The 22,158-nt window shown below is 36.0% G+C and overlaps 1 protein-coding gene across 2 annotated transcripts; it reads left to right on the top strand.

Annotated features, from left to right (window-relative positions):
* The first annotated feature begins 4,510 nt into the window (after nt 1–4,510).
* On the top strand, nt 4,511–22,069 carry LOC138332929 (3-hydroxy-3-methylglutaryl-coenzyme A reductase-like). 2 transcript variants are annotated; one of them, XM_069280976.1, is made up of 20 exons: nt 4,511–4,625; nt 4,880–5,055; nt 5,507–5,618; nt 5,945–6,032; nt 7,447–7,637; nt 8,067–8,296; nt 9,350–9,501; nt 10,443–10,612; nt 12,576–12,808; nt 13,131–13,246; nt 13,540–13,618; nt 13,843–14,001; nt 14,350–14,435; nt 14,671–14,742; nt 15,091–15,196; nt 16,447–16,553; nt 16,780–16,984; nt 18,203–18,361; nt 18,732–18,883; nt 19,359–22,069. In XM_069280976.1, the coding sequence occupies exons 2-20, from the start codon at nt 4,894–4,896 to the stop codon at nt 19,630–19,632; spliced, it is 2,853 nt and encodes a 950-aa protein (XP_069137077.1). In that variant the 5' UTR covers nt 4,511–4,625; nt 4,880–4,893; the 3' UTR covers nt 19,633–22,069. The 2 variants fall into 2 exon arrangements, with proteins under 2 accessions (XP_069137077.1, XP_069137078.1); XM_069280977.1 differs by having other exon boundaries at nt 4,530–4,665.
* The last annotated feature ends 89 nt before the right edge of the window (nt 22,070–22,158 follow it).

The raw sequence follows: 22,158 nt of genomic DNA, 5'->3' as shown, positions 1-22,158 counted from the left end.
GAACAGTTTGGTGACATTTGGAAAGACAGATGGCATCCAGGAAAGTCTGGAATCGAGTATTAAGGGTTGGCCCGACATACAGTTCCTGTGAGGGAACACCATAGCAATCTACAAAACAGATTGTAGAACAGGGTCTTCCAGGAGTGAAAGAACCAGCAAAGTGGATACAATGGCAATGACCCGGTACAGTGGTTTGGTTATCAAAGTCTGTCTGAAGTTGTGTGTTTTAGAATGTCTGGTGAATTTCTGTGTTTTTATTTGAAAATGTTTCAAAGTTTTGTGATTTGGTTATCAAAGTCTGTCTGAAGTTGTACTGGTCTTGAAAATGTGTCTTGTCTGTTGTAGGTTGCTTGATGGTGGGTTTAGTTGTAAGAAGGTGTCCGATCGGTTTGGTGTTGGAAAGACACACATACAGAATGTCTTGAAGAGGAAACGTGAGGTTATGGAAGATTATGAGTCAAAAATACGTGGAGAGCAGAAACGGAAGGTACGGAAGACGGGGAATTAAGACATCAGCGACTTAGTATGGCAGTGGTTTAAGGAGGCAACAGCACGCACGATTATGGAGACTAGTCCAATGATGAAGGAGAAAGCTCTGTCCTTTACCAAAGACCTTGATGTTGGAAACTTCAAAGCTTCGAATGGATGGTTATAGTTCTTTCTTAAGCGTCACAACATTTCCTTTGGAGTGATGTGCGGTGAAAATGGAGAAGTTAATCAACAGGTTGTTGACGAGTGGAAGGAGTGAAGGGTGAAACATGCAGTGGTGGAAAGCTTTCCAATGAAAGACTGACTGTTTCATTCTGTGCCAGCATATGACCGAGGAAAAGGAGCCTGTAGTCGTCATAGGGAAGAGCGCCATCCCAAGATGCTTCAAGAAGGTCCCCGCCAGTTCCCTCCTTGTCCATTACTACCACAACAAGAAGGCCTGGATGACCGGCAGCATGTTTGAGGACTAGTTAAAGAAATTCGATAGAAAGATGAAAAAAAGGATACAGAGTTCTCCTCTTCCTCGACAATGCACCTGCACACTCCAAACTGACCTTGAAGAGTATCACACAACAGTTCCTCCCACCTAACATAACATCAAAGAGTCCGTCAATGGACCAAGGTATCATACAAGCCGTGAAGCTGAGGTAAAGAAGAAGGTCGCTTCAACACATCCTTGCCATCATGACACGCCACAAGCTGCTGAGTGGATCAATGCTTCTGAAGCAGATCTTCGTCCCTGACGCCATCTAGTGGGTGAACTGTGCCTGGGACCAAGTGGAGACGGAAACTATCGTCAAGTGTTTTGCTGCTGACGGATTTATGAAACCCAAACAGTCACAACCCAGCCAGGACAGCCAGATTATGATGATGAGGATGATGACATGTGACGGCAAGAGACCTTCAGTACTTTCTGAGAAATAGTGGTAACAAGCTTCAACTACCAAAATCCAAGATGGCGGCCTGTTGGCCATCTTGTTCACCGATCGGTACCAAAATGCAATATGCATAACCAGGGACCTAGGGGACCATGCACATGAAATTTGAGACAGCTCTTTTCATTACCGTTTGAGAAATAGCGGTAACAAACTTCAATTGTCAAAATCTAATATGGCGGCCTGTCGGCCATCTTGTTTGTCAATCAGTCCAAAAATGCAATATGCAAAACTAGTGCCCTAGGGGAATCTACATGTGAAATTTGAGAAGAATCCCTTCAGTACTTTCTGAGAAATAGCGGTAACAAACTTTAAGTAACAAAATCCAAGATGGCGGCCCGTATGCCGGCCCGTATGTCGGCCATCTTGTTGACCGATTGATCCCAAATGCAATATGCACAACTGGACCCCTAGGGGAACCTAAATGTGAAATTTGAGAGAGAGCACTTCTGTGCTTCCTGAGAAATAGCGGCAACAAACTTTAACTTTCAAAATCCAAGATGGCTGCCTGGCGGCCATTTTGTAGACCGATTGTTCCCAAAATGCAATATGCACAACTAGGGCCCAAGGGGAACCTACATATGAAAATTGAGAAAGATCCCTTCAGTACTATTTCTGAGAAATAGCGGTAACAAGAATTGTTAATGGACGGAAGGACGGAAGGACGGACGACGGACGACGGACGAAAAACGATTTGAAAAGGAATCCCAAACAAAATAATCTCCTACATATTTATAATTATCCCACAAAAACTTATTATACACCATGAACCAGAAACATATATATGTTTCTGCATAAACATAACATAGACTAGATTTCTATATGTTTCGTTCGTCAAAGCGGTCATCTGACGTCCATCACTTATACATCATTGATCTAGCCTAGATGACGCTTGTAAATCCTAGAACGAATATACGTACCCGGTCTACTATACCTTACGACACCATTATCTGTCTATAAGTCTTTTGAGTTACAATATTGCAGCTAGTAAATCCGGCCTTGATTTGTAATATTGTTAGTTTTGTATGTACGTCATCTAATATACAGTCACATTGTAATTCTAATTAGAATAGCACAGGTCGAATGGTGCAATGTGTTACATTTTATCTTTAAATTAAAGCAGACTACATGTATAAATAGATAGGCTGTATTTAGTGAAGAACTGAATCATTGATGGCCATCGAATTAAACCTTAAGGCTTTTTTTATGCTTTTTGACGGTGACATTTCAAAAAAAATACGACTTCGTTCCGGTTGCGCATTATGGATGTGTAAATCAAAACCCGAGGTAGCCTAGAAACTTTCTCGGGTTGTCCTTCCTTTGCACGTTTAATCAGTCCTTAAAACTGTTTACACTGTGACCGGGAAATAATGTTCTAAAGGTATACATTCTATAGTTGAATCTTTCTGTTACTAAAGTAACTAGAAATCAGGTGTTTTTGGCAGGGTTTGAGTGCCCTCTTGCTCTGTATATGGCACGCCGTTTTGTCATAAAAACATAAAATACTTAAGGTCAAATCATTTGCCCTTAATAGTGCTAAAACGTTGAAACTGTACATAATGGCAAAAAAATTTAAAAAAAATCGGATAGGTAACATAATGGCAAAAGCGTTTATTTGACATTATGTCGATATTTTTTAACCTTAAGTTGTTGTAAACAAATCTTTAGATAATGGCAAATCTTTTGACATTTACGTCAAATCTTTTGACCTTGAGGGCAAACAATATTTTTGTCATTATGTGTGATGTAATAAATGTTTACATATCACTTGCTGGGAATGGAATCATCCAATTGTTTGTCGGTCAGATATAGTATTCATTTCATTAAGGGGAAGGAGGAGTCATTTTTAGATCAGGTGATTCTTCAATTTAAAGAGGCAGCGATGGACAATGAGATTTCAATGTTTCAATAAATCGAGAATCTTGTAGAATTTTTCATATTTTGAAGGGGAATGGTAAAATTGTTTTATCAAAGTCTAAAGTTTAAAATAGTCCAAACAGTTATCTTGTAGAATTTTTCATATTTTGAAGGGGAGTGGTAAAATTGTTTTATCAAAGTCTAAAGTTTAAAATAGTCCAAACAGTTATTTAACCTTAAGGTTAAAAGATTTTTTTACCTTAAGGGCAAAAGATTTATTTACCTCAAGGTTAAAAACAGTTTTTTGACCTTAAGGGCAAAAGATTTATTTACCTTAAGGACAAAAGATTGTTTGTTTGTTTATTTGTTTGATTAATTAACGTCCTATGCTATGGTCTTGTAAGGACGGCCTCCCATGTTTTTATTAACCTTCAGGGTAAAAAAGTTTTTTGACCTTAAGAGCAAAATATTTACTTACCTTAAGGTTAAAAACAGTTTTTTACCTTAAGGCCAAAAGATTTATTAACCTATAGGTTAAACAAGTTTTTTTACCTCAAGGACAAAAAAGTTTTTTTAACCTTAAGGGCAAAAGATTTATGGGTTTATTATATAGTTTTGTGGATTTATTTTTGGGGATCTTTAATTTGCATCAGTTGTTTGGTGTTTACATTGTTTTTTTTTCAACTTTTAAAGGACTAAAGAAATTTCATTTCCCAAAGCGTTTGATGTTGTTCAGTATGTGGACAAGTCCATTTTGTGATTAGGGATATGAATAGCATGGCGACTTCTATAGATTAATTTATTTACCATTTATATGTACATTTAATCTTAAGGGCAAAAGATTTGACGTTAAGGGCAAAAAAGTTTTTTGACTGCAAAAAAGTTTTTTGACGTTAAGGTCAAATCTTTTGCCTTTGAGGTGAAATGTAGATAATGACAAAAAACATTTTTTGCTTAAGGTAAAAAAAAAATCTGTAGGCCTATTCACAAACGTCTTGTTCCTCAATCATGTAATAATTCGTACTAAATTAATTTATTATAAGTATAAATACATAACTTTTATCGATCTTTATATATTTATCACATGCTTAAGTAAACAAATTGTGATAAAAACTGCGCAGAATAGAATAAACCGTTTATAAACTCAATTATTTTTCCCGCGTAAAATACTAAGATACGAAACTGTCGTAACGAGCTCGCGGGCTGGCCCTTTCCGGAAACGGAAGTGACATTTTGCGATTAGGCTGAAGAATATTTTTAGTAACAACAAGCAACGATGTTATTTATAGAAAATCTTATTAGTTTTAAGCACATGTAGATTCGTTGAAGATACAATATGATAAGGTATGTATGGATAAGGATATGAGCAGTGTTAAGTAACAATGTAAGTAGCATAATCGTTCAGAAAAATGTCGATTTAAGTCTTAAAGATATTTCGTCACCTTCTCTGTTTTGACCTCAGACTTTCGATCCAAGATCGGCATATCAAGACCGGCTTATGTAACTGTATATGTTCGCCGTAGTTGTGTTACATCAATATTAAAATGTTTGAATATACATTAAGTTTGATATTTTATCATTTAAATTATATGTTTTAGTTGAAGAGCCGAAGATGGAAGACATGTTTGGACAGTATTTCCGTGGCCATGGGTATTTGTGTGCCAGCCACCCACTGGAGGTTATCATTGGCACCCTAACAGTTACAGTGTGTTTAGTGTCCATGAGCATGCTGGCTATTGGCGACATCCTTCAAGTATCACCAGATAGTCATGAGGTAGGAATGTGTAGCTATTGTAATTATAACAAATTTGCAAGATTGGAACAGGTGAGGAGAAAATGTAGTGACCAGACAGGGATCCGAACCAGGGATCTCCGAACACTTGCCGAATGCTCTACCGCTGAGCTACCTGGTCGCCGATGATCTACCCAGTCCAATGCCGCCATGGTCATTGTAAATAGATAATAATAATGGCAACCACATTAATTTTATCAGCTTTCATAATTCATATTCATGAACCATTTTCTTTGAAAGCCTTGAATTTATAATGTTAAATGAATATAGTTTAAGGTTGTTTTTAGCTAGTAATTAATTGATTCTTAAATATAAAGAATACAAGAAAAAAATCTTATTATTATTAAAGCTATTCCAATTACTTAATTTACTTATATGTATTCATTTTCAATTTATAGAAATGAAATGTTTTTATTGGATATTTTGTTTACAGGAAACAGAAAACTTGGATGTAATCATTGTATCTATAGCCAGATGCCTAGCAGTGGTATATGTTTATCTACAGTTCCGTAGTCTGAGGAGACTGGGCTCACATTATCTATTGGGTAAAGAAAAAATAATCTCTTATAAAAATGTGTGTCAGAGAATGAACAGAGTAAATCATACATGTAAAAAAGAAGTATGAATTCTTAATGATTAATTGAAACTGTGACTGTAATTAAATGTTCTGCAGAATAAAACCAAATCAATGGAGAGTAAAGAGCTGATGGTGGTCAAAAATGAACAGTTTTGTCAGGCATTTATAGGAATAAAATTCTGAGTATCTGCTCTATATATTTATATATCCTGATTTTTTTTAGGTAAAACACATAAACGTCTAATAATGAGATTTTGTTTCAGAGTTTATACAATGTATTCATTTCTGTTACAGGTGTGTCTGGGGTGTTCACTCTTTTCTCCAGTTTTATATTCTGTGTAGCTGTCATTAAGATCTTTAAAAAGGATCTCACAGGTCTAAGGTATGGTTACACACTTTTAGTTTACAAGTCAAGGTATTGGGTAGATCATCAACTTATCAAACAATTTTATAAAAAAAAAATACTCATCATTAGTATATATATGTCAAGTTATAGGTTTAAAAATAGAAATTCACAATATGTTTCTATCATTCTTGTTAACTCAAGGCCTTCAGCACTGTGGTAATACTTGTATATAAAACTGTTTTAATATAACATGAAAGGTTGATCGCAACCAGAGTACTTTGAATTAGGCAGTTATCAAACTGGAGTGGTATATATGTAACTTTTCAAAGCACATTCTAAACATGAATGTATTAATTCTGTCTTTGACAAATAAAATTGGCTTTACCAAATTCACTTTTAATACATTTTGATATTAAGGATGTACACCTCTGAGAAGTCAAAATTTTCTTGTATTAAACTTTTTTTCTCATATAGATTTTTGGAAAAAGGAGTTCATACCATAAAAGAAAATGGAAGAAAAAACATATGTTCGTGTGCTCGTTATTGAGCTATTGTCACTCAAAGATACCTAGTTGACAAAATATTGGATTTTATGGGAATTTTGCCGTTTTGACCATATAAGATAGAGATTAAAGCCATAATTTCCTAATGGGGTGTTTGATATGTATGAATGTTTGTAGAATTCATTTTCTAGTAGTCTTCTTTAAAAATATATCAGTTTTGATCAAATAGACTAATATTTTTTCTCAGAATAACAACATATGCTACCCCTACCCCTTAATTTTGAGCTAAAAAATGCACCATTTGCAGCCATTTTTGCCAAATTTAACCCTTTACAGAAAAAGTTCTGGTATTAAACTTTTGTTATTATTTTGCATATCAATAGGGAAACGGTTGTTCTTTCTAAATCAGGAAGAAAAATTGGGGGTCCGTGTGCTTACTTTTTTGCCCTATTTGAATTTTTGTTATTTTTCAGTATTTTAGAGAAAAAAATAAAAGTGCCAAAATTATCATTAAATGTAAAAAGAAAGTCACAAAAGTGTATCATTTCACATATTAATGCTAAATATTTTAATTACTACTAAGCTAGTAACGATTTGCAGCAAAAATTAGTTAAATACAGCTAAAAATGATGGCGCAGTGATGATTTAAGTAAAAACAATTTCAGGAAAAAATGGTAAAACTGTGGCTCTACTTGAAGCGAAAAAAGACACAATTTCAAAATGGCCGCCAAATGGGCCATTTCTTAAAATCCCCGTATAAAATAATCTACTAAAAATAGAAATGTAATTTTTTGACAAAATTTGCATCTGGCAACTTGCTACATATACTGATAAATTATATTTGAAAATCTGATAACTTCTTTGGTCTATGTTGAAACGAGACTTCAACGGGACTGAAACCTCAGAAGAATACATCCTTAAGTAGTATCTCTTGTTATTTATTGCAGTGAGGCTCTACCTCTTTTCCTCCTCCTAATCGACCTGTCCAAGGCATGTGCCTTAGCTAGGTTTGCTGTGGGTTCCACTAGTCAGGAGGAGGTACAGCAGAACATTGCTACAGGCATGGGAGAACTTGGCCCGTCCATTACACTGGATGCCATTGTGGAGATGTTAGTCATAGGTGTTGGTACTTTGTCAGGTGAGAACAACTTCATTCTATAGCGTGTTATGTAAAAACAGTTATTGCTCAGGAATGAAGAGTAGTTTAATTATTTTGATCTTTGAATTTGAAAGTAAGAGTAGTTTTAAATTTCTGTTTTATTCTAGGTATGTTGATGATTACTTTCTATATAATTGGAAAGTTTCAGCAACATTGTACATTTAGGATACATCAATACCCTCCCCAACCCTCTGCTGCACTCCTTTAGATTTTAAAAAAGCAGTATGAATGGAATCCAGCTACTGATTGAAGTGATTTATTTTGTAGTTTTCGAGTCAGATAGTTAACCCTCATATATACAATGAACAACAATGTAATTTTGTTCCCTCTATGTAGATTTAACTTCTTCCAGAGGGATTTTATTATGAGCTGCAGCCTAGATCTGTATTCTGTTCTGTCTGTTAACAGGTGTACAGCAGCTAGAGTTGATGGCCTACTTTGGATGTCTGTCAGTACTAGCTAACCTGCTGGTGTTCCTTACATTCTACCCAGCTTGTCTGGCTCTCGTACTAGATGTAACCCGTGAAAGGAACCATGGCAAACCTCTCCGCCAACTACAACAGCTGGCTAAGATGTTAGAGGCTGAGGAGAAGGAGAAAACCCCTAACCCAGTTACACAGAGAGTCAAGCTCATCATGGTAACTATAACCCTCACAACAAACTTAAGGAGGGTATACTGGAATCAGGTTGTTTGTCCGGCTTACTCCTCCTAAACTACTGCACAGATTTTAATGAAATCAGTATCCTGACATAAAAGGAAGTTGAATGAACTATATAGGGTTCTGCAATGTCTCCTATTAATGGTGTTATTACTAAATTTGTGCAGCAGGGTATTAGTCAGCCACTCAGGCGACAGTTCTAGTTTCTCATGTCATACAATAATTATTTTGAGTTATATGTGCCATATTTATTTCTTACTCACGAATCAAGGTAAGCTTTTAATATGTTATTCCTCACCAAAAGTTACCAACATTTTGAAAATTTCAGTACTTTCAATGCATTGGTTTTAATTTTACAAGTACAGATAAGAGCAGAAAATGATTTGCAGCAGTACTGCCAAAATTTATTATATTTACATCTATAGTGAAGTGAAATGAGTACCTGCAGTCAGACCATGAAGCCAAATTATGGTCTATAGTTTCATTTCACATTTTTACAATGTTATTAGTAATTGTAAAGTGATTTCTGCAGGAATTTTTACATCTAAATATACATAAGGGAAAAAAAAATTTCGCAGTACATAATTTATGTGTAGTAACTAACGTTTATAAGGAATATGAGGCCATTTGAATGATTTTCATAGTTTAATTCATCAAACCATATGGTTTTCAATTTAAAGGGTACATTAATGAAGAAAAAAGAAAACATGTGTTTTGGGACACCTTATTTCAAACAACACAGCCAAAAATTATTGTAAACAACCAAAGTCAAATATACCTAATCTTGTCAAAGATTTTATTAAATATCCCTGATTGAGACATGTATTTGTTCTAAATTATCTCCCTTGATTTTGTTCTTCTCCTGAGCTCTGATTAAGAAGATACAGTACAACCTTAATAATTTGGTTTATATGATATTTTTTATATTTGTACTTTTTATATTAGTATTCCTTCCTTATTTAAAAGTGTCAGATTTATGATAAGATGTGCTATTCTTGTATCATGTATAGTGAGATTATCTCCCCTTAACAGTCTGCAGGTTTGGTGATGGTCCACATACATAGTCGATTAGGAAAGGAGACAAAACAAGAGGGCAATTTTAGTAGCATCATAGCCTCTGATCAATTAACTGAGCATATTGAGCTGACTCCAGATGTGGACTTTTGGCAGTACCACATACAGAGGTAAGTACAGAAGAGATACTGTTGTCTTTATCATAATTATATCAGGGTTATAGTCTTTCAGATATAAAGTTGCAAAAAAAATCCATTTTATTCTAAAACAAAATACAAGAAAGTGAGTCTCTAGTGTTTTCACTCAACATTAAAAATTATGGTTGATATATTTAAACACTGACCATCTATCTATAGTTATACCTTGCTAACTTTAATTTGGCCCATATGAAATAATAACTCTTATTAAGTACAATCTCCATATTTAATCGTGTAAGTGCCCAGGACAGAAGAAAATTGAGGGAGTGCTTAAAGTGAACAGTCGGGCAAGAATGGCTAAAGTCAGTAAAAATGGTGTGAATGTATCCAGTATAATTTCTTATGAAATGGAAAAATAAAATCTCTCGTCAAAATCTGTCTGCGTACGAAGAAATTAATTTAAAGTATGGAAATTCTAAAACATCCTCCCGGCTCGCTATGTCCGTGGTTACATTTCCACGCAGCCTCGCTTTCAATGCTTTCAACTTTTCTTTACTTTAATGGTCAGAACTGGGAAACTAAGCAGAACTTGACCGTCGTATTAATATGTGAGAACTTTTGGAAGGCCAATGAACGCATTTAGACTGGTTTTCTTTGCCCGACTATTCACTTTAAAAGTGTCAAATTTGAACCAACCTTTCACAACATTATTGCACAAAATAAGCCATTAATCAAGAAAAGAAACCAAATACGGTAAGAGAAACCTTTACATTGTTGTATAGTCTCCATCTGAATTTAATTTCAATTAAGTGAAAATGAGGCATCAGAAAGAGGGGAGGGGCATACTTATGGAGACAGGAGAGCTGATTGGGTTGAATACATTAATTTGATTACTCAGTAACTGGACGTTTTTCCAGTCCAAACTCCATGGTAATAACAAGATCTGACTGTACATTTATTGTGATATTTTACAGACTGTTGACAGTTAATGCTGACCTAACAGTGACTTTGGTACTGGCGATCTTCCTCACCGCTAAGTACATGTTCTTTGATGATGATATTGATGTGCCCAGCAGACTTTGTCCATCTTGTTTACGTTCTAATGCCAGGCTACGTCAGATTTCTAGTTCCACTGAATTTCCAGGTAAACATTACACTACATATTTACTAAGGTTTTATATTAGGAGTCCTTCCTGTGCAACATAAATACAAACAAAATTATGATTTATAAAAAATCTCATTCAACACTGTATTTATTTCAATAAACGCTCCTGGGGCTTGAAAACACAAAATTTCAGACTCAAAAGTGGGCCAGAAAAACCGTATCAAATGCTCCTATAACTAAGAAAATAGGTGGGGGCGTTTTATAATACAGTATGTTATGTTCTGTTTTCAGTTAGATTAGTTACAGTGGCTGTCAAACATGTCAATAAATTAAAGGACACCAAAGGGACATAGCAAAAATGTCTTATAGAGACAGGTGTCCTTTATACAGAAGTCAATTATGTAGTAAATTGCACCAAATCGGTTTGATGGGTGAAGTCTGTCGTTCATTGACAAGTGTTCTTTATATAAAGGTGTCCTTTATAGTAGGTTTGATAGTATATTTTGATTTCAATTATATATAGGCACCATTTTGTAAAAACGATACCTTGGTGAATTGAAATTTTTTCCCTTCAGATTTCAGTTTATCTGAATGTTTAAGATAATAAAAACAAGAGGCCCAGAGGGCCTGTATCGCTCACCTGGTTTGTAATGCCAAGTAATATTCTGGATACAGGTTCATTGTTTATTTTCTCAAGAAATTTGAATATTTACCTCTAATTCCCCTATTGGGCCCCACCATTCCTGCCCCCTGGGGGTCAGAGCCAAAATTTATACAAGCTCTGTTCCCCTTCCCCCAAGGATGTTTGTGGCCAAATTTGGTTATAATCCATGCAGAACTCTATGACTAGTAGCGATTTATAGGATTTACCTTTATTTCCCCTATTGGGCCCCGCCCCTCCTGCCCCTGGGGGGTCAGAGCCAAAATTTATACAAGTTCTGTTCCCCTTCTCCTAAGGATGTTTGTGGCCAAATTTGGTCACAATCCATGCAGAACTCTAGGACAAGTAGTGATTTATAGGATTTACCTTTATTTCCCCTATTGGGCCCCGCCCCTCCTGCCCCCGGGGGCTCAGAGCCAAAATTTATACAAGTTCTGTTTCCCTTCCCCAAGGATGCTTGTGGCCAAATTTGGTTACAATCCATGCAGAACTCTATGACTAGTAGCGATTTATAGGATTTACCTTTATTTCCCCTATTGGGCCCCGCCCCTCCTGCCCCCGGGGGGTCAGAGCCAAATTTTATACAAGTTCTGTTCCCCTTCCCCAAAGAATGTTTGTGGCCAAATTTGGTTACAATCCATGAAGAACTCTATGACTAGTAGCGATTTATAGGACTTACCTTTATTTCCCCTATTGGGCCCCGCCCCTCCTGCCCCCAGGGGGTCAGAGCCAAAATTTATACAAGTTCTGTTCCCCTTCTCCTAAGGATGTTTGTGGCCAAATTTGGTCACAATCCATGAAGAACTCTAGGACAAGTAGCGATTTATAGGATTTACCTTTATTTCCCCTATTAGGCCCCGCCCCTCCTGCCCCCGGGGGCTCAGAGCCAAAATTTATACAAGTTCTGTTCCCCTTCCCCCAAGGATGCTTGTGGCCAAATTTGGTTACAATCCATGCAGAACTCTATGACTAGTAGCGATTTATAGGATTTACCTTTATTTCCCCTATTGGGCCCCGCCCCTCCTGCCCCCAGGGGCTCAGAGCCAAAATTTATACAAGTTCTGTTCCCCTTCCCCCAAGGATGCTTGTGGCCAAATTTGGTCACAATCCATGCAGAACTCTATGACTAGTAGCGATTTAAAGGAAATGTTGACGGACAGACAGACGACGGACGGACGACGGACGCCGCGCCATGGCATAAGCTCACCGGCCCTTCGGGCCAGGTGAGCTAACAAGGAATCCCCACAGATTTGTAGACCAGTGTTTCAATAAATTCTGTTTTAAATTGTGTCCAACTGTACTATAAGATCTGGATCCATGGAATTTTTATCATGGTTTCAGCTGCAGAACTACCAGTGCCTGCCGAGCCTGTTGTAGAGGTTACAGAAAAACCTGAGAAGAAGACAACCTTTACTCTCGGTGAGGATGATAGTTCTGATGAGAAGATGGACAGAACAGACAGTCGAGAGACACAGACAGAGTTACTGGAGGTCGGGTATCGACCTCTGGAACGACTTTCATCTATCCAGCCTCCACGCCCAGTGTCAGAATGTTTGGATATTCTCAAGTCAGATGTATGTATAGGAAAAACTTTATTGGTGAGATGATATCAAGGTTTTACCTTTAAGGAAATTTAGAGTTTACCTTTTTGTTCTGTTGAAAGATCTAAAAAAAATTGCCTGATGATATGAAAATATTGTTTCTTATTTTGATTTGGATATTACATGCTGTAGAGCATATTAAATGTTTAAAAAAATTATGATGGAGTCAAAGAAGTTCCCATGATTCTTTTTTTTACTTTTAAATATTTTGACTATGGAAGATATAGTGAAAAAGATTTTGTTGATTTCTTTATCATTGAAGATAAATCTTTGGCATTGCTTCATTTAATCACAGGAGGGTTCAAATGGACTTACAGATGAAGAAATCAGTATTCTTGTGGACGAGAAACATATACCTAGTTACAAATTAGAGACCGTTCTGGGGGACTACGAACGTGGCGTTCATATCAGGTCAGATTATCCACATAATTGGGTTTTGTTTTATTTCGAGCATAATATTTAATTTTAATTTGATTTTGATGATTAATAGATCTCAAGTGAGAGGTTAAGAATCAGAAAATGTAGGAGAATGTCACTTAAACCCAATATTCCACATTTTATGCTGTCATCTATGACTAAGATGAGTACCATGCCTTAACCTATGTTGATTAAGAATAGATCAAATCACTCATAATTCACATGTTATTGATATTTACACATGTATTTAGCTTGTGACTTACAGACTTATTGTTATTTATTTACAGGCGGGGAATGGTATCAAAGAAACTACAGAACTGTGACGCCATGGACGACTTACCTTACAGAAACTATCATTATCCATTGGTATATCTATTTACAATGCACTACATTATACATTCATGTCAAAACCTAATAAGTATAGTACTTTACAACATCGAAAATTATTAATTGTAGTTTTGAGATAGATATTACAGTTACTATACAGCGAAGGACATCCATGAATTTTTGTTTTGGTTAACGCTGGTCTTTAAAGAATTGATAACATTGGTTTCATGATGAATTCTCTATCAACTGTGTTTACATTACAGGTGAGTGGTGCTTGCTGTGAGAATGTGGTTGGTTACATGCCTGTCCCGGTAGGTGTGGCGGGACCTCTCCTACTTGACGACAAATATTACCATGTTCCCATGGCAACTACAGAAGGGTGTCTGGTAGCTAGTACTAACAGGGGCTGTAGGGCTTTAGCAGTGAGTATTCCACATCTGGCAGAATTTTAATATTTATTAGTTAATTTATTAAATTTCTGAATTTATACACTACAAAGTTATCTATTCCTGTTGTATGTTTTGTCATATTGAGAAGATGACGTTAGATTTGCACACAAACTAATGACGTAATCACTACTTATCCACAAGAGCAGACAACTCCATGATATACTGACAGAATACCACATAAACCTCATCTCCTGTATAGTGTTTTCAAGTTACTATTAAAGGATTCCTTTTCATCACAATTATAACTATTTGGTGTTTCCTTATTATGAAACCATTCAACATCTGTGCTTTATATGTTAAACCTTTTTAATTCCTTTCCAGCAAAGTGGTGGAGTTAAGTGTTGTTTGGTTGGAGATGGCATGTCGCGAGCCCCTGTTGTTAGATTCCCTTCTATCAGAAAAGCAAGGTGAGTTTGTATAGCAAAGAAATACTTACGTATATGTAAGATTTTTTCTGTAAATTATGATAGGTCAAAAAGTTCATACACTGATTGTCGTAAGTCTGTAATAAAAGTCAGACATTTTCCATTTTTTATCATGGACAAATATAGACAACACCACAGAGCTTTCTCGTATATACATTCTGTGTAGATTTTATTGGGAGAGCTAATGGTATTATAACAGTAACCTGCTTTGTTACAGTGAGCTGAAGCGATGGATAGAAGACACAGATAACTTTGAGAAAGTCAAGGAGACGTTTGATGACACCAGCAGGTAAAACAAACAAATTGTTATTTTACAACTTTGATTAGAGGGTATAAAATCTGGTATCAAATAGGATTTTCATGTTTTCCTTTTGTCTGGTATAATGACTGAGACTGAGCCATGTCAACGGAGAGCATGAAACAATGAGTTATTGTTCTTGGATCAGTATCTGAAGATTTGAGGTGTGTGGTTAGATATATACTCCACATATTTGTGTACATTGTTTTGGTTCTTTCCTTGATGACCTGTAATTAGACTCAGCTTTTATCCATTATATAAGTTCTATCTCCAACAAAACCAAATTAACTACATACAAGGTATCAGTACAAATAACATATTTAATGTGTTTGATTCCAGATTTGCCAGACTAAAGAAAGTACAGGTGGTACAAGCCAGTCGTTACCTGTACATCCGCTTCGTGGCAACTACTGGGGACGCCATGGGCATGAATATGGTATCTAAGGTAAGTTCTACTACTGGGGACGCCTTGGGCATGAATATGTTATCTACGGTAAGGTCTACTACTGGGGACGCCATGGGCATGAATATGTTATCTAAGGTAAGGTCTACTAATGGGGACGCCATGGGCATGAATATGGTATATAAGGTAAGGTCTACTACTGGGGACGCCTTGGGCATGAATATGTTATCTACGGTAAGGTCTACTACTGGGGACACCATTGGCATGAATATGTTATCTAAGGTAAGGTCTACTACTGGGGACGCGATTGGTGGTCTACTACTGGGGACGCCGTGGGCATGAATATGGTATCTAAGGTAAGGTCTACTACTGGGGACGCCATGGGCATGAATATGGTATCTAAGGTAAGGTCTACTACTGGGGACGCCATGGGCATGAATATGGTATCTAAGGTAAGGTTTACTACTGGGGACGCCATTGGCATGAATATGTTATCTAAGGTAAGGTCTACTACTGGGGACGCGATTGGTGGTCTACTACTGGGGACGCCATGGGCATGAATATGGTATCTAAGGTAAGGTCTACTACTGGGGACACTATGGGTATGAATATGGTAAGGTCTACTACTGGAGACGCCATGGGCATGAATATGGTATCTAAGGTAAGGTCTACTACTGGGGACGCCTTGGGCATGAATATGTTATCTACGGTAAGGTCTACTACTGGGGACGCCATTGGCATGAATATGTTATCTAAGGTAAGGTCTACTACTGGGGACGCGATTGGTGGTCTACTACTGGGGACGCCATGGGCATGAATATGGTATCTAAGGTAAGTTCTACTACTGGGGACGCCATGGGCATGAATATGGTATCTAAGGTAAGGTCTACTACTGGGGACGCCATGGGCATGAATATGGTATCTAAGGTAAGGTTTACTACTGGGGATGCCATGGGCATGAATATGGTATCTATGGTAAGGTCTACCATAGGAATTCCATGGTTGTTTTAATGTTCAAATTTTCCAATAAATAAAACAATTTCTGAAAGAATATTAACTTAAAGATACAATGATTAGTATTGTATATGAGATGAAAATATTGATGTTTCATGCCTAAATAATTCAAAATGTTTAATGAGAAAAGAGTAAGAAATGTTTGAAAATGAGTAGAGAAATTATCAATCATATATCAAAATACATTTGTGTAAATGAGTATATTGATCCTATTCCAGAGAATAGTGTTGTGTTGTTTTTAAACACATTCTAGTGATGGCTATGATGTGTACTTACAGGGATCAGAGAGAGCTCTAACTACAATACTAGAACAGTTCCCTGACATGGAGATCTTAAGTCTGAGTGGAAACTTCTGTACAGATAAGAAACCTTCAGCTGTCAATTGGTATGTATTATGAGGCTCTTACATCAGGGCTAACGAGTTTGAAAAAAAAAATTTAAATGATTTATTTTTTGCATTTTTGTATACATGTAGTATAAAACATACAAAATATTGATGTTTCAAAATGCTGTTCATGAATTTTGTTGTTGCATAATAACATTTACTATATTGATATTGTGTTATTGATTGCATATATGTACTTGAAGAGTTTGTCTTTGGTTACTTTAAGGTTGGAAGGACGAGGGAAGTCTGTTGTTTCTGAAGCTGTGATCCCAGGGAAAATTGTCAAATCCGTGCTGAAGACCAGCGTGGCTGCACTTGTTGATCTAAATATCAGTAAGAACCTGATGGGGTCTGCTATGGCAGGAAGTATCGGGGGATTTAACGCTCACGCGGCTAATGTTGTCACCGCCATCTTTATTGCTACAGGCCAGGTGAGTTACATGTGTTAGTATGTTTAACACTGTTATATAGAGAAAACATGGGTAGTATATTACAATACAAGGCTTATTTTGGTGCGAGACTTAGGATAGCCGAGATGACGAAGTAACATATGATAGGAACCTTAACGGGGACTGGACATTGCAATGTAATAACCATGAATTTGTTTTAAATGTGTTTTAATGTAGTATCTATACTCATCAGGCCTTATATGGAGTAAAATCTACCTTAGTGAACATCTCTGCATACCACCTAATTAATTAGGCCCATTTCTTAGGGTCAAAAATAATTTATTTCAATTAGAATTTGATTCAAGGGGGAGAGGGCTTATGTAGGCATAGCCTGCTGCCCAATCCCTATTAAATCAAATGATTTAATAAAATATTTTGAAATGAAATGAAAGAATTTGAATTAGATAAGTATCTGAGTTGTAATCTGTACATTTTGTTTTCTGCCCGTGTAGGACCCTGCCCATTGAATTAGATAAGTATCTGAGTTGTAATCTGTACATTTTGTTTTCTGCCTGTGTAGGACCCTGCCCATTGAATTAGATGAGTATCTGAGTTGTTATCTGTACATTTTGTTTTCTGCCTGTGTAGGACCCTGCCCATTGAATTAGATGAGTATCTGAGTTGTAATCTGTACATTTTGTTTTCTGCCCGTGTAGGACCCTGCCCATTGAATTAGATGAGTATCTGAGTTGTTATCTGTACATTTTGTTTTCTGCCTGTGTAGGACCCTGCCCATTGAATTAGATGAGTATCTGAGTTGTAATCTGTACATTTTGTTTTCTGCCCGTGTAGGACCCTGCCCATTGAATTAGATGAGTATCTGAGTTGTAATCTGTACATTTTGTTTTCTGCCTGTGTAGGACCCTGTCCATTGAATTAGATGAGTATCTGAGTTGTAATCTGTACATTTTGTTTTCTGCCCGTGTAGGACCCCGCCCATTGAATTAGATGAGTATCTGAGTTGTAATCTGTACATTTTGTTTTCTGCCCGTGTAGGACCCCGCCCATTGAATTAGATGAGTATCTGAGATGTAATCTGTACATTTTGTTTTCTGCCCGTGTAGGACCCTGCCCATTGAATTAGATGAGTATCTGAGTTGTAATCTGTACATTTTGTTTTCTGCCTGTGTAGGACCCTGCCCATTGAATTAGATGAGTATCTGAGTTGTAATCTGTACATTTTGTTTTCTGCCTGTGTAGGACCCTGCACAGAACACAACTAGCTCTAACTGTATCACAGTGATGGAGCCGACAGGACCAGATGGTACAGACCTGTATATCAGTTGTACCATGCCATCTATAGAAGTGGGAACCATTGGAGGCGGGACCATACTCCCTCCTCAGGCCTCGTGTCTACAGGTAAACACTCATTACAGTAAAACACTGAAAGGAATTTAAATATTTCCATCAAATGATAAAACATATTTAATATAGAAAATAAATGGATAATAGTTATTTATTGTCTATTGAATTTTGACATTGCTCCTTCTTTACTATACAATTAAAACAGTCTCAACTTACTGATTATCTATCAAATTTTATAGATTTTTTTTTCATTTATTCAATATTGAAAGTAATTTCTTATCAACAATATTTAAAGTATAGATTGCTATTTATGTAATCCCTAAGTAATAAGTTCTACAGTGGCAGGATCTTAAGAGATCATTTACCATTAAAAATAAAGACTGAAATGTTTAATTAAATGCTGTATTATTCCATTTGGCTACAGATGCTAGGATTAGGAGGATCCGGGGGTAAACCAGGAGATGGAGCGGGTGAGTTAGCCAGAGTTGTCTGTGCTACAGTCCTCGCAGGGGAGTTATCTCTGATGTCAGCTCTGGCCGCGGGTCATCTCGTTAGAAGTCATCTTCGTCACAATAGGTAGGTTCTCTTAGCTGTGTATAAAACACTTACAGTATATTTTGTAGTAGGCATGGTGTCAGCAGACAAAGAACTGCTGTCATTGAGGAGTAGGCAGAACCAAAATAAAGCTGTTTAATTATGCCAGTATTTGAGTGTATAGTTTTGAATACATATAGTGACCACCAAAATACATATGAATTGAGCAGGTCCTTCAAGCTTTATGAAATCCAGATTACGTTGTTCAGATGTGTTTATGTTGCATTACTGACACTCTATTTAAAGTCCATTTTCATCAAAGGATCCATTACAATTTGCAAATTCATTATGATCATACCACCTTTTAGGTATGTTATGATACCTCAATGCTTGTGACAGTAAGTACATTGTATGTTAGATTCCTTGTTATTGTGAACGTCATATCAGAATGTCAAGTTTTATATTAATCTTGGGTTACTCAAATATAACATTATGAATAAAATTTGATATTTTTCAGGTCTACAGTGAATGTGTTGAGAGATTCCAGTGGGACTAGTATACCTACAAACATTAATATAAACTCTGATAATACCAAAGTCAGTAGTGAGAACAATACCAAAGTCAGTAGTGAGAACAATACCAAAGTCAGTAGTGAGAACAATACCAAAGTCAGTAGTGAGAACAATACCAAAGTCAGTAGTGAGTTACAGCTCAATCCTGATCCTCCACGGTCATCAGAATCTACTGCCAGGACGACAGAGCCAGGGACATGTGTACTGCAGGCCTCCTGACATCCTCTACTGTAGCTTTATCATTCCGTATACTAGTCATTACACAAGTCTTCCTTTGTGATGAAGTAAGATTCTCATGCTGCTTTATCTACGAATATATGTTAAGTGTTATTTATTTATTAATTTTCCTGTATACCAAAACCGAGGTGAAAAAGACAATAATTGTGGGTCATTATTTAAAATGGGTTGAAACTTAGTTCTCCTTACTATAGCTTTCTCCAAAATAGTTCTTTAAAGATGCTCTACAGCTGACTAATGGTATTTATTCACATTCAAAAACAGTAGCAGACGATTTGGTATATTTCTTCAGTTACAAAAGTTACTTACTTTACACCATTGCTTTCGTTGAAAAGTTTGAGCTTCTGATTTTATTTCAAGTTAAAAATATAAAAAATGATCATTTGCATTCCAAAAAAATTCTGAGGCAGCCGCACTATATTCTATATGGAATCAAGTACTGATTGCGCATGCACCAAAGGCAAATTAAATTATTTTATATTATGTTTTGTGTTAAATAGATATATACGTACACGACTAAATACCAATTATTGTTCAAAATATGAATATTATTTATGCTCTGTTGGCGGTGGAGCATCTTTAATGTTTGGTCAAAGGAGAATTTACAAAGTTTAAAAGAAAAAGACTTGAGAAGGCATTATTGTCATCAAAGGTTGTGTTCTCAGGTCAATTCTTAATATTATTTTTTAACCATTTAATTTATTATTGGTCTCATAAGCTGCATTATTTGAACTGAGTTCTAATTTATACAATTACTTTTACATGATATACTACTGTTGAGATATCTTAAGATAGGATGCATTGTTCTTAGGTTATCTCGCTTCAGTGAAAAATCATTTTGGAGACTCTTGAAAGTTGGATATGAATTGCATTTCATAGTCCATCAAATCATGTACTGATACTTGTAAAGTGCTGAATATTTTATCTAGATCTATTTATCTAACAAAATTTGTATAAACATGTTCCGAAAATATTCTGTTCATGACTGTGTGATGTGTGTATGTTAAGAACTGTGATTGGTATATGGATTTTTATAGTACGAGTCTGTGATTGGCCAGAAGATGGATGGATGTTTATAATACGATTCTGTGATTGGCCAGAAGATGAATGGATGTTTATAATATATCTCTGTGATTGGCCAGATGATGGATGGATGTTTATAATACGACTCTGTGATTGGCCAGAAGATGAATGGATGTTTATAATACGACTCTGTGATTGGCCAGAAGATGAATGGATGTTTATAATACGACTCTGTGATTGGCCAGAAGATGTGTTGATGGTTTTTTTTTCTTTTTTTTTTCTTATACAAGTCTACATTGATCAAAAGATGGGTGGATCTTTAATAAAGAACTTTGGCAGGGTTTTAAGATGTTTGAATGGTTTAAAATTAATAAAACTATGATTGGTCACAAGATGTGTGTATCTTTGATTTTCTCCTAAAGATCTCTGTCATTGGTTTGAAATTTTGTGTTTCGTGTTGAGAGATGTGATTTATCAAAGATGTTTGAATATTTCATATTATTGGTCAGATGTGGGACTTATACACATCTTATTAGATTGGTTAAAATTGTTAAATATTCCATGCTACACAGCTAATATTTCCTAACCTGAAATTGACCAGAATTTCTCGTTAAAATTCTAACCAGAAAAGTCAAATTCAGGTTAACACTAACCTGAATTTAAGTGAAATTGACCTGAATTTCACATGAAAATTTGCCGAGGTCAAATTTATGTGAATTTCTGGTCAATTTCAGGTCACTGAAATTCAGGTGAGGAAATATTGGCTGTATTAGTATGAACTGATTGGTCTAAAGGATCTGTTTTGCTTCAAAGATCATGTACATGTATGATAAATTTTCGCATCTATTGTTTTTAGTGCTAAATTTGAAAGGTGCTTTTTGCCAAATCCAGGATCCAAAATCATCACTTTGTTGAACTTCATAACAAATTGATTATATTTTTATATACACAACTTTTCTTACTTTATTGTCCCATGTTAATATTCTGCTAACCTGCTTTTACCAAATCATCAGTGTAAAATAAATTTAAGTCAAGCATAGCTTTAAGAAATGAGCAAAGTAGCAATTATACTTTGTAATGGTTATGATAATAGACATAAGATGAAGGACCCTGGCTGTTAATAGGATATTGATTTAATCAAACGAAGTGAAGGAATCAATGATGTAACTAGTCCCAGACTGAGGGTAAAAGGCCTACAAGTGCCAGCAAGTATATATATACACTTGTGATGAGTGATCTACAAGGGTATGGAGCTGAATATAGGTGCCAATAAGGACATAAGTTTGTGATAGATACTCAACGGTCCATGCTGTAGATATCCATTTCAACATCAAATTGATTATTAAAATAACTGACAAAATATCATTTCATGTAATAAATTATGAAATTTAATTTTTATCGCCTTTTGATGTTTTATTATTGGGTTATATGATTTCTATACTTGGTATACAGCTTCTGTTACCTCATTGGTGCATTCATCTTTTT

The sequence above is a fragment of the Argopecten irradians genome, chromosome 10 (genome assembly GCF_041381155.1).
Source record: "Argopecten irradians isolate NY chromosome 10, Ai_NY, whole genome shotgun sequence".
In the NCBI taxonomy this organism is placed as follows: domain Eukaryota; kingdom Metazoa; phylum Mollusca; class Bivalvia; order Pectinida; family Pectinidae; genus Argopecten; species Argopecten irradians.
This window is presented reverse-complemented; position numbering and strand designations above follow the sequence as displayed.